At 43.9% G+C, this 12,276-nt stretch overlaps 1 protein-coding gene across 1 annotated transcript in view; it reads right to left on the reverse strand.

Annotated features, from left to right (window-relative positions):
- Nucleotides 1-12,276, reverse strand: part of grin2aa (glutamate receptor, ionotropic, N-methyl D-aspartate 2A, a) — a 132,481-nt gene that overhangs the window by 15,949 nt on the left and 104,256 nt on the right. The window contains exons 7-10 of the mRNA XM_047343969.1: nt 10,624-10,795; nt 8,985-9,138; nt 7,672-7,797; nt 7,306-7,535 (exon numbers count right to left, since the gene is read on the reverse strand). Coding sequence (XP_047199925.1) covers nt 7,306-7,535; nt 7,672-7,797; nt 8,985-9,138; nt 10,624-10,795 — 682 coding nt within the window. The remainder of the gene's footprint in view (nt 1-7,305; nt 7,536-7,671; nt 7,798-8,984; nt 9,139-10,623; nt 10,796-12,276) is intronic.

Raw genomic sequence — 12,276 nt, forward strand, 5'->3', positions numbered from 1 at the left:
TCAGAAACCTTGTGTGTTTTCATCCCTCAGTGTTTTTATCCCGTTTTGCCAACATCAGTCATTAGTTATGAAATGAAATCATGGTTTCTATAATCACACATTTGAAAGGCAATAAATCAAGTTGGGAAAAGTTTTTTTTTTCCAGTTTGCATAGTTGCTTTATGGAGTTCTACCTAATTGAAGAAAAGTATCCACAGTTCTCAAGTCAGAACAAGTGCGTATCAGTGTAGCACATCACTATCTGCCTTTGAGCGGGTGTCACTTCAAGAAGCAACTACGCTCTTAGATCCTGTCCCACAAATGCAGGTCATTCTTTTGGAGTTTCTAATATTTGATCACACATCACAGACGGACATGGTTGTTTTTTAAAATCATTTAAAAGTTACAAAAGCCTGCGCTGTTATTATTTACCAATGAACAAAACAAGTTATTACAGAAGTAACCCCCTTTTACTACAAACTAATCTTATGGCTTATTGACTTATCTCCCTTTTGCACTTCATCTCTCACACTCCCTCTGATCTACAGTTTCTTTTCTTTTCATTTTATTATTGTTATATTATTATTGAATTCAATTGACTGACTGATTATTTTAAACTGGAAATAATCAGTGATAGTATTCAACTCATTGCAGCTCGTCTCCACTCTCTCCCTTCACCTTGTTTTAAACTCCCCTCCCCTCTTGTGTTGCACATTTTATATTCATCATCATATTCAATGCACACTATCAAACAGGACCACTGCAGCTCTTCCTCATTCTCCTCCATCTCCTCCCTTCATTTCTCTCCGTCCACTTCCTCCCTCCTCTGCGTCTCTCTCAGGTATAATCTAGTCAGTGTACAGGTCAAGGGTTTTGTAGTGGTGTGCTTGTCGCTGCGCTAACAACCTACCCTCGAGCGCTATGATAACAATCTGCCCCCAGTGCCAGAAACAGATGAACCCTATCAATTAGAGGCGTGCATTATGAGCTCCACTCCAACCACATGGTGTGTGTGTGTGTGTGTGTGTGTGTGTCTGTCTGTGTGTGCGTGCTACATAGTATTGTACAGGCAGAGAATGTCAAAAACATCTGTGTTTGCCTGTTTGTTTACGTCACTAATTTCATCTGTATAATATTTACGTTAATGTTTACAGACATGCACACATGTGCGTCTCTATTGTGTAACCAGGTCAGGGTGAGGGCACGTTGATGAGTCTAACTCCGCTGTGCGGGTGCATGTGGAAGCGGTGACGTCATGCAGTGTGTGTCAGCATCACAAGCGACGGCCCTCAGGAGACACTCTCTCCTCACGCAATCATTCCTATTGTCTCGCTCTCCTCCCTCATCTTCCCTTCCCTCTGCAGCTAATTTAAGGTGGAGCTGTGAGGTCAGAACAGGGCACATGTGAACAGGGGGGGGAGGGGCCGTCGCTGGTTTGAATCTCCAGGACGAGCGGGGGAAACGGAGACTGGGCGAGCGCCCTCCTCCTGCTGGGTAATTAACGGTGAAGGGCTTCGGAGAGACGCACCAGCTGCTGCAGATGAAAGCTGGATGCAGAGCTGATGAGGTAACGAGGGAGCGGAGGCCAAAGAGGGTTCGTGTCTTTTGACAGGTGGAGACACTCGCTGTCTTCAGGACCAGTGTTTGGGACGAACTACATTTAGCAGTTAGGTAATTAAGATGAAAAACAACACTTATATAACATTAATTGCATTTTGCTAATAATCTGCAACACATCACATCTCAAAAGTAAAATCATTATGTTTTATTTTCAAGAGCACAGAGGAGGTTTCAAATAAAATAAACAGACACGTTGACGTCAATTTCTCAATCTGAGGAATCTCTTACAAACCAATGAGTCTCTTTCCCTGAACATTCACTCCACCTCATCTACCCTCCGCTCTTCTCCGCTCTCGGTTTGTTTTATAATCTCTTTATTATGCAAGTTTTGCCGTTACATAAGCAAAGGACTCCCTTTTGTGTGTGTGTGTGTGTGTGTGTGTGTGTGTGTGTGTGTGTGTGTGTGTGTGTGTGTGTGTGTGTGTGTGAGTGTGTGTGTGTGTCCTTCCAAACCATCTCCCTCACATGCCACTCTGCTGTATGCTCACATCTCTTGTATCTCTCTTAAAGTCGGGACTCACGAGAAGCTTATGTGTGATTTATTCTTTATTTCACCGATGTGACGTGGTAGCAGGCGGTGTTTTGTAATCAGTGACGTCTGTCTGTCTGTCAGGACAATACCTCGGGCAGTTTTAATCCAATTTGCATTCAACTTGGTGAGTTGATTGAGGGTCAGGACCCGAGCTATTGACTGTTCAAATCTATCCAGGGTCAAAGTCATTAGATCAAAGTTACAGTCGATGTTTTACAGTAACATTTATTGAACCGGACTTTGACCGAACTCACAGCCTTAGGGGACTGAGATACACGTTTCTGTTAGAAATTAACAGGATTGGTCGAAAAAATTTGGCTGTCATCAATGTGCTGTACGCAGTCTTAAATATTCAAAATCAGTCAAAATTTATGAAAATATTTAACTTTTAAACACGGAATAACAATTATTCTAAATTGATATTTATAATAAATTAAAAAAAAATACCGGTGTACAATTAACATTATATAATACCATTGAATACCATTGTAATTCTAGCCACAAGCAGCAACACCTGGGCTCTGACCTGTTGAACAGACATTCAGGATAAATAAAGACCACGAGCAGCAGGTCTCAGGTTCGAGAAAAATCTCTTCTGATGGTTAAATCGTGGTAAAAAACAACCACACCCTTATTTCACCATTTCTTTCACTGTCTCTCCTTCATCAGATGTGAAGGAAACGTGCTGGTTCAGCAGAAAGACTTCGCCTAAGACTGAGTCTAACCACGGTCGCTCAAAGGCACCTTGAGCAAAGATGTGATAGGCAAGGTCCACTTGCACCAATCACAATATGACTTCTTCGTCAATACTTGTCTCCAGAGTGTCTCCACTGTGTTTTGAGAGACACATGTATGGTATTTCTTTTCGATTTATATAAGATATTTTGGTTGATGACAGCCTCGTTCTTTGACCGACCTTTCTCATTTGTAATGGAAACATGTATCTCAGTCCTCCGACGCTGAATACCAAGTTTGGTCAAAATCAATGTTTTCTATTAATTTTCGGCCAAATCTTTGGTCCAATGACTTCGACCTTGACATTAAATGGATTGTAAATGAAGAAAAAAGAATCAATAGAGCAGGTTCTGACCCTAACCCCAATCAAATCGCCAAATTAAATCCACATTGGATTAAAACTGCATGAGACAGTCAGTGGTCGGGTATGATTACAATACCTCCGCTCACCTCGTAAATATTGAGCTAGACATGAGTCCCCTTTCATTTTTATCTTGTTTATTTGCGTTATATTTCAATAAACATAAACCTCGGACCTATTCTCTCAATCTGAGGACAGTTTAAGAGCTGATCTTTTAAAGTAATCCTGGTATTGGTCCTAATGCGTTAACAGTGCATCCCTCAGCGTGTTTGCATGTGTTCAGACAGGTGCATCTGCTCTCAAGGGCAACTGCAACCTACGGTGCTCGTGATTGATTCCATGTAGCCGTCGGTGCATCAGTCACACTGCGGACAGAAGATGCATTTACTGCTTAAAGCTGACTTCGGAGACAGGCGTTATAGAGAGATAGCGGGAATTACAGACACCGTACTGGAGACTGATGGTTAAAGTCATAAAACAAGGTGATACTGGTGATGAATGAGAAGTTAGCTTATTAGAAGTTAGGTTATGAGTGGGTTCCTCTATTAGCACATGGCTAGTCATTACTATAATATACTGTTATATCACCTTACCTAAATGTGCAGCTTAATGAATCGATCTATTAGTAGTTTGAGATTTGGTTAAAAACCTTTTTTTCTGACACATCTTCAGGAATAAAACAGGAATTTCTAATGATGATGGATCTTTAAAGCCTCAGATTTCTTCTAGACTGATGCAAGTGGGAAATAAAACAGCCTAATCACCATTATCATTACCTAATCACATAAATCGTTTGCCGGAATTTGAATTCTCGACGTACGAAACACATGCTCTGCTTTCATCTGTTGGGAAAGCAAAACAGTGTGTCCTCTTCAAACACACACACCAGTTAAAATCCCACAGGCCTGTAACTTCACTGCCCCTCCACTTGTGCACGAGTCTGATTGGGAGGCAGCTCGGCACACACCCATTACTCTCTCTTCATAAAAGATTCAAACAAATGAGTTTTGTTAGCGTAATTAGTGCAGTTAGTGTATCATTCTTTTATTTTTACCAGCGATTCTTTTCATTGCATCTCCACAGGTGGCCCACGGAGCTCTGGTGTATTGCCACTGGTAAGTCGTGGATCTCATTTACTACGCACCAGCAGCTATCAACACTTAGAGACATTAAGCAAACTGAGTCTTGTGTTCATACTGAATAAAAAGCCTCTTCTGTATAATAGTGAAATCCTCTGAACAAAGACTGTTTATTGAGAAGGACGACACTGCTGCAGCCAAAGCGTCTCGATCGCCCCCTGGTGGCTGGCTGCAGTATGGGTCAAAAATCCCACCTTCTCCTGGTTAGTTGATAGAACAAAACAAAAAAGTACAAATACACGTCAGATAAGTTTTTCCTCAAAGACGGTTTTGGTCGTTTTAGTTAGTTCTTATCACACCGATGTTAATTTTTCTGGTAAGTTTGATCTTAATGAATATTTTGATCTTATAAAAAAAGCAGTGAAACTAGGGGATGTTCTAGAACCCTCGAAAGTGCAGATCATTCCCTAAATAACTTCTTTGAAAGTACAACCAAGCTAAAGTCTCCCGGTGTAAACAGTTCACCCATTTTGTTTTCATATTTTGAATAAATTACACCTTTATCGTTAAAAATAATCTCCAGTGTTGTGTTTAATTGCAGCGTCGTCTGTTCACAGCCGTCCTGACGCACTGGAACTCATCACCAGCACGATGTTGGCTCAACACTGTGAAGGCTGAGAGGCGTCATCCATCAGCTCAACCGCAGGTGAAACCACTCGCTACTGCACAGACTCTGGCTCCAAATGACGTCTACGGCGCAAAAAGATGGCAGAGTTCATATCTGGCATATTAGCTTCTTGTCTGTGTGGGGAGTGGGAGCAAGTGGAGACGCATCATCCATCTTTATATAAAGCCTCTGAGTCACCAATCTGCTCACTTGGTAGATCTGGTGTCGGCTGATAATTGCAGGGTTGCTGGTTCCTCCAACTCCTCCTGTCCACATGGGGAAGTTTTTTCTTGACAAAGACAATGAAACCAACTTCGCTTCCAGTGCATGTGTGGGTTTGCATGGGGGGGGGGGGAGTGTTTGCTGGGAGCGATGTCATGTAATCTTTCCACGGCTGGAGAAACAACCAATCCAATAAGTGTTACCACACTGCACACATGCTGTGGACTATATGGAGACATTAGAAAATGACAGAGCACTTAAGCCACTGCGGTATTTCTCTCAAGTGAGAATCCTGCAGGGCTAAAACTCAAAAAAATACTGCCCTTACATTAAGGTGATTAGAACGCTGCAGAGGGATGACCACGCTGCTCTGCGCCTGCTCAATGTGTAAGTGTGCAACTGTTTGGAAACACATTAAAAAACAACCTGATACGCTGAGATTATCGCATCGGGGCAAACCGGATGCGTGAGCGGAATGTCTGGCATTTCATGTCGGCGCCAATGTTATCGGGTTAGAGTGGCCACACTGCTCTTCTGGAGAGTCGGGGTCTCGTATTTCCTCTGCGTGCCTCTCAACAAAATACAGTGAAAATGATCTTTCACCACAGTTATATGTGTCGAAAATTAAACAAACACAACAATTTGTTATTTTTGTCGTGACTATTTTTCCGTGTTTCAGCCCCCTAGTGGTCCAAAACCAGTTAAAGCAGTTCCCAGGAATATTCACTGACATGGATCTCCGTGGGGAGTTTTCTTCATCATCTTGCAGGTCACGGTTGTCACGTCGTCCACCCTCGCTCAGCATATCTGTCTGAAATGGCCGTTTACCCTTTTTGTCCGGTTCCTTTCTTCCCTGACCCTCTCTGTCTGTCCACATCGCTGTAGCTTTCTCCCCACCTCAGCCGTCAACGTGGCCCATATCTGTCCGCCTGTTGTCTTGTAACATCTTGTGCGTCTTGGCCTCTTGCTATTCCTCGACCGCCCCCGTGCCAGTTGCTGAACCCCCCGTCCTCCCTCCCTCCCTCCCTCTCCTTCTGTATGTTGTCAAAACCCGCTACATCATTCTGAAATGTTGTCTCCTTCGCAGCATCTCCCCAAACATTTGTCCTTCTCTCCTCAGGAACTCGCTCTCTTCCTTTTGTCTGGTTGTTCTTTTCTGTTTCTCTACATTCGACGTGGCCGTTTCCTCTGCCTTTGTCCTCCTCCATGAACCACCCTTTCCTACGCTGCTTTTCTTATATTATTTTCTTTCTTCTGTTGTGTCGTCATTTAAAATCTGTGGCGGAGCAGTGGTGTGGTAGGATATGCTACTCAATTCTATTCCTGAAAGAGATTAGGACGTTTAATCAAGGCTTCAACTCGCCCTGAGGCACCGGAACATGTTTCCATTTGAGCTTAAAGAGGCTACTTTTGTAAGAATTTCATTTTGCAGGCGTTTAAGACCAAAACATCTTTTATACACCTGCAGAGATATATATACCTGTCAAATATTTCACCTCAAATGAAAAATGCCTCCTCATTTGCAGGATACACGCTCACTCTGAATGACTTGAGCATTTAAACCCATTTGGGATTCAAATGCCTGAGGACATTTTATGGTTAATGGATTTTAGTGGATTTCCTACATTTGTCCCACACGGTTCCAGATGTCACCGGTGAAATTGTAATTACAGGCTCTTGAATTACCCAATTAAACAGTAGATATTTACTGTTATCATGCATATGCAGCGTACATAATGCATTCCTTCTGCTGGTGCTGCAGATGCATGCTCGGTTTCGGGAAAAGCTCAACGCTATAAAGCTATGTTTGTCTTAGGGTCCACCTTGTTACTTTTGAATAAAGCACTAGAAGTCACATTGAAGACTGTTAAACTTTAAAGTTTGAGCCTTTGAGGGGGACAGAGAGGTTGATGGATTAAACCACCAAATCAGCACAGGGCGAGCAGAGCTTTACAAATGAGAAAAGCCCGGGAGGTGTGGAATGAATTTGTGACAGAGCTCCAAGGCTGCAAAACAAAATCCAAACACAAACCTCACAAGGTTTTTGAAAATGCTCTTTTTCTTTTGTCCTGCCTATTCCCGGTGAAACCCCCCCTCTTCCTTTCATTACCTTATTGTCTGAGAGCCCGGTGACTTGGTCGACGAACTCCTCCTGGATCATGAAGGCGGCCAGGTTGGCAGTGTAGGAGGCCAGGAAGATGACAGCGAAGAAGGCCCACACAGACACGATGAACTTGCTGGTGGTTCCCTTCGGGTTCTGCACTGGCACAGAGTTGTTGAAGACCAGACCCCACAGCAGCCACACGGCCTTGCCCATGGTGAAAGAAGGACCATGGGGGTCTGAGAGACGGGGCAGGGGAGAGGATCACAGAGGGTTTAGGAGACAAAGGTGAGACAAGGACACAAAACTGGAAGTGAAGATTTTTGATATCTTGAACGCTCCCTTGTTGTGTGTGTTGTAAATCCTCATGCTCACCTTTGCCCTGCGCCAGGTTTCTGTTGAAGCCCAGAGGACTGATGTACTCAAACATAAAGACAGCCATTGCAGTGACCAGTAGGAGCATCACAAACATCATCACCCACACTGATGCACTGAATGGCTCTGGAAGGGGGAGAGATAAGACGACAGAGAGGAAGTATCAACACGTGTTGAGCCACATTAGTAAACCTTATTACTTTTTTCTGATTTATGCTCACTCGCACCGAACTCTGTTTCCATGAATTTGAATGAGTAAATCAATCATGCATACACACACACACACACACACACACACACACACACACACACACACACACACACACACATGAGGAAAGAACTGCAGAGATAACAAGCTGACTCCTGCATGTTCACAGAGCCCTTACACCCCCCACCACCATCCACCACACACACACACACACACACACACACACACACACACACACACACACACACACACACACACACTTGCATATACCCAGGCACACCTCCTATTTGACAGTGTGAGGAGGTGTACAGTATAGGAAGCCCTGGTGTCAGCACTCCTGTCCTCCCTCCGAGTTCACAAGACTACCGCAGAGATTAAACTCTGCTCTAATGTATGGGAGAGCAGTGCTGGCACAGGGCTGCGCACTGTGTGTGTCCAAGTGTGTGTGTGTGTGTTTGCACGTATATGTGTGTGTGCTGGCAAGCAGCCATTACGGGGTTTTCCTGCTAAGCCTTCATAATTGCCACTTTCACAGCAGTAACTGCATGCTGCATACATGTGTGTGCCTGCGTATGCCTTTCTGCCTGTGTGCGTCTCTCGGTGCCTGTGTGTGTGTGTGTCTTTGTGCCTGTGTGTAACTTTGGGCCATGCTGGAACGCTGAGCATCAGGTGAACGTGACTGCGCAGCCATAACGGGGATATCCATGATCACTCAGGTTAAAACCCTGCGGTTAAATCCCTCTCAGGTAAGTGAGAGCCACTGTGGCAGGAAGCAGAAGTTGGACTAAATCCCTCAGATAAAAGAGGGAGTATTGACAGCCGTGTAAAAAGGAGCTGAATTGTGTTGTCATCTCTGTGTCACGGGGAACACACACACACACACACACACACACACACACACACACACACACACACACACACACACACACACACACACACACACACACACACACACACACACACCAAAACAAATACCGTGCTACACTAACACAAACACAAAAGCAAACAAGACAGATCCTTCTCTCTCTCTCTCTCTCTCTCTCTCTCTCTCTCTCTCTCTCTCCTGAGTCGTGCAGCAACGCAACAGTTATTCAGCGACAGTTACCGAGGAAGGCTGAAGGGGAGACTGTTCCGTTGCTACGGGAGACCATGACGCTGATCCCAGTTTCCACGAACGGGACGGAGAAATCGATGACCTCAGAACGCTCCTCATTGATCGTCAGAGATCCGACGGCCATGACGGCTTTCTTATAGACCACCTTTGGGAGAGAGGGAGGAACAAGGGGGGAAAGGGAGGGAGAAAGTATGGATGGATGAGGATGGCGAGTGATGAGGTATGAAGGAAGAGAGAGAGAGAGAGAGGAGTGAGGACAGGGAGATGGAGAGAGGGATGGAGGGATGAAAAAAAGGGAAAGATATGTAAATAAAGGATGAAATGTAGGGAAGCGGGAGAAGGATCATTTATGAATAAATAAAATGGGGAGACGGGAAAAGAGAGAAAGAGACAATTTTACATCACATTCTTCAATCACTGTGGCATTCACTGGGGTTTTCCATCATGAACGGGCCCTTACATGCAACACACAATCAATGACACCGCGCTACACTCATCACAGTGTTAGTTCAAATCCCTCCCCAGTGTTTAGCTGAAGTCAGAACGTTCCTACACCTACTCACGAGAAGCAAAGATAATAACGATGATATAATCTATTCCGTTATTTGCCTCGGTTGTCTACTAACTCCACGTGGGCTCCGCAACGTAATCGCTCATGAAATCCCAGTAAAAACTAAAAAACAAACGCAAAAACTTCATGTAACGGAGTGTGAATTTTTATTGATTACACATTCTCGAGGTGTTTAATCTCAGGGTTGCATCTTAATATAATTAAGATGCACACGGGCGATAAATAAGATGAACTCGGTGAATAAAGTTTGTCCTGAAAAATATAGAAAGCTGTAAAGTTTATAGTCTCCAAATGAACTCTGGGGACGTTACCTCCACGTTGAGGCTGGTAATTAAAACCATGTAAAGTGGAGTTTTCTGCCGGAGCTGAGATTTGTTTACTTTCCGAGAATTTACACTTGGTTTAAAAAAAAAAAAGCCTCATCGCTGTTTGTTTTTTCCCTGCGAAACTTTTTCAAAGTCAACACTTGAAGCTTCTCTTGGAAAATAAGGAGCAGAAACATCCGATCATACAAACATCCTGAATTTCTCTTCAGCCTCGGCTTCGACTACTCGCTTCAAATATCCTGAAAACAACACGTCAAGACCGATTGTGGTTTTTACACATTACACGTGTCAATAAAAGAAACTTGAGTAATTGTTGATATTCATAAAAATTCACCGGCACGCGCAGGGATGGAAATCAAACAGCACAAATTAAATTAATTAACGTCAGGCAGTGGGTGAGACCTTGGGAATTAAAACGATTGTTCAGTATTTTTTGCCTCTAAATCAGCTTATTTGAAGCCCAGCCAGCCGCAAGGATTTGTTTTATTGTGAAACACTACCACCTGACAACTTGACCACTTCACTTCCCCTCAAATAACTGTCCCTGCCGACATCAAACTGGCTAGAACATCAAAATGGATCGTTTTAAGATGAGAGACGCAGGCTATAGGCATGTAGTCGTGAGAAACGCTCTGACACTGCTTTGAAATGAGGTAAATCTCTCACACACACACACACACACACACACACACACACACACACACACAGACACAGCCCAAGGTTTGTCACCTACCTCTCCCACCATCCCATTCCAGACATTGTTTATCTTCTTTCCATGCTTGCCATTGGTTACCAGGTACAGGTCATAGGTGAACTTGACATACGTGGCAATTTTCTTTAGAATGTCGATACAGAAGCCTTTGCAGCACTTCTTGATATATGTCCCACCAGCCTCCGTTGTGTTGCTACAGAAACACAAAGACAGACACTTAATCAAATGATGATTTCACACAGACGACATTACAACACACAACACTGGGACGGATCTAACGAGCAGAAGCACCAGTGACCGTGTAAATCCATGTTTTCCTTTTTCAGATTTAATTTTATATTTCCACCTTGATAAACCATGTGTGACTTCAGATGTGTCCTCTGGGTTAAAAGCAAACAGAAAACAGGATTCGTCTGTCTCTCCGTCACACTTGTTAAAGTTCATATGAATGCACCAGTGAGCAAAGATCACCCCGGGACTTTTTCACCTTTAAGTCCCGGTCGTTCTATTCTGAAATGACATCGGGAGGACTTGAAAAAAAAGAAAAAAGAAATGCTTCTCTCTCCCCTGTCTCTCTGGAGGAGGGGGGGTATGACGGCACTGCATATGCAAGCCTTGTACCATCTGTGTGTATGAATTTGAGAGCAGGAAAGTTCAGCCCCACACACACACACTCACTCTCGTACACGTGCACATCGACTTTCAGCCACCTGGGACTCTCATTTAACTTTCAGATGTGTGCTAATTAGCAGAAGATAGCCTCGCCCTTTAGTTTTAACAACCAGGACACAAACTTGATGGAAAGTGAAGAAGAAGAAGAAAAAAAACAACCTCCCCACATTGAGGCGTGACTCTGCGGTTACCTTCAGAGCTGAAATCACTTTGAAGGAATTCTCTAACAAAAACATTTGCTGTTTTTTTTCTGTCGCCCCAAGTGCTGCGTCCCCCCCGCTCGTCACCGTCGATCTGTCAAATGATTGTCACCCGAGTGGAATTCTTTATCGTCTCCAAATCCAAAAAGGACTTTTCCTCTCTACGGTCTGATAGTTTCACACAACGCAGAAAAAGTTTCATTTGAAAAAGGCGAGAAAAGTCGTTTGACAGTCGTTACAAGTGACTGAATGAAATAGATCAGATAATTTGCAGGTAAATATTCCTACAAACATATTATGTGTGAACAAAATCTGGTTATTTCATTATAAGTGAGGCACTTTGGGTTTTGTTTCCTCGTTGAGCTCAAATAAAGACTCCTGAGCCGTGGTAACACATCCAGGATAAACCTGATTTCCGCCCTCCCAGTAAAATCTCTGTAAAATGAGCCCATGTGAGAATACAGCGGGAAAATCTCCGGGAAAATCCCAGAAAATCGTTATGTGATGTAACCACGTGATAAGGTGGTGCACCGACGGGCGGATCCTGCAGCGAATGGAATCTGTGATACTAAAGACAGGGAAACAAGGACGACTGGGTCAACTTGGTGGCAGGTTCAGCTGTGGCAGGGGCAGTGGCCGAGCGAGCATATAGGTCAGAACTGTAATAGCTGCATTCACGGACACAGTGTTCCCACTCAGAAGGACCAGGGTACAGTTCAGGCGGTGAGAGCATGTGATGTTATGGAGGCTGTTTGTGAAGTTGCCGGGCCAACTTGATGTAGAAACACTACAGGGCCCGAGG

The sequence above is a fragment of the Hippoglossus stenolepis genome, chromosome 16 (assembly GCF_022539355.2).
Source record: "Hippoglossus stenolepis isolate QCI-W04-F060 chromosome 16, HSTE1.2, whole genome shotgun sequence".
Classification (NCBI taxonomy): Eukaryota; Metazoa; Chordata; class Actinopteri; order Pleuronectiformes; family Pleuronectidae; genus Hippoglossus; species Hippoglossus stenolepis.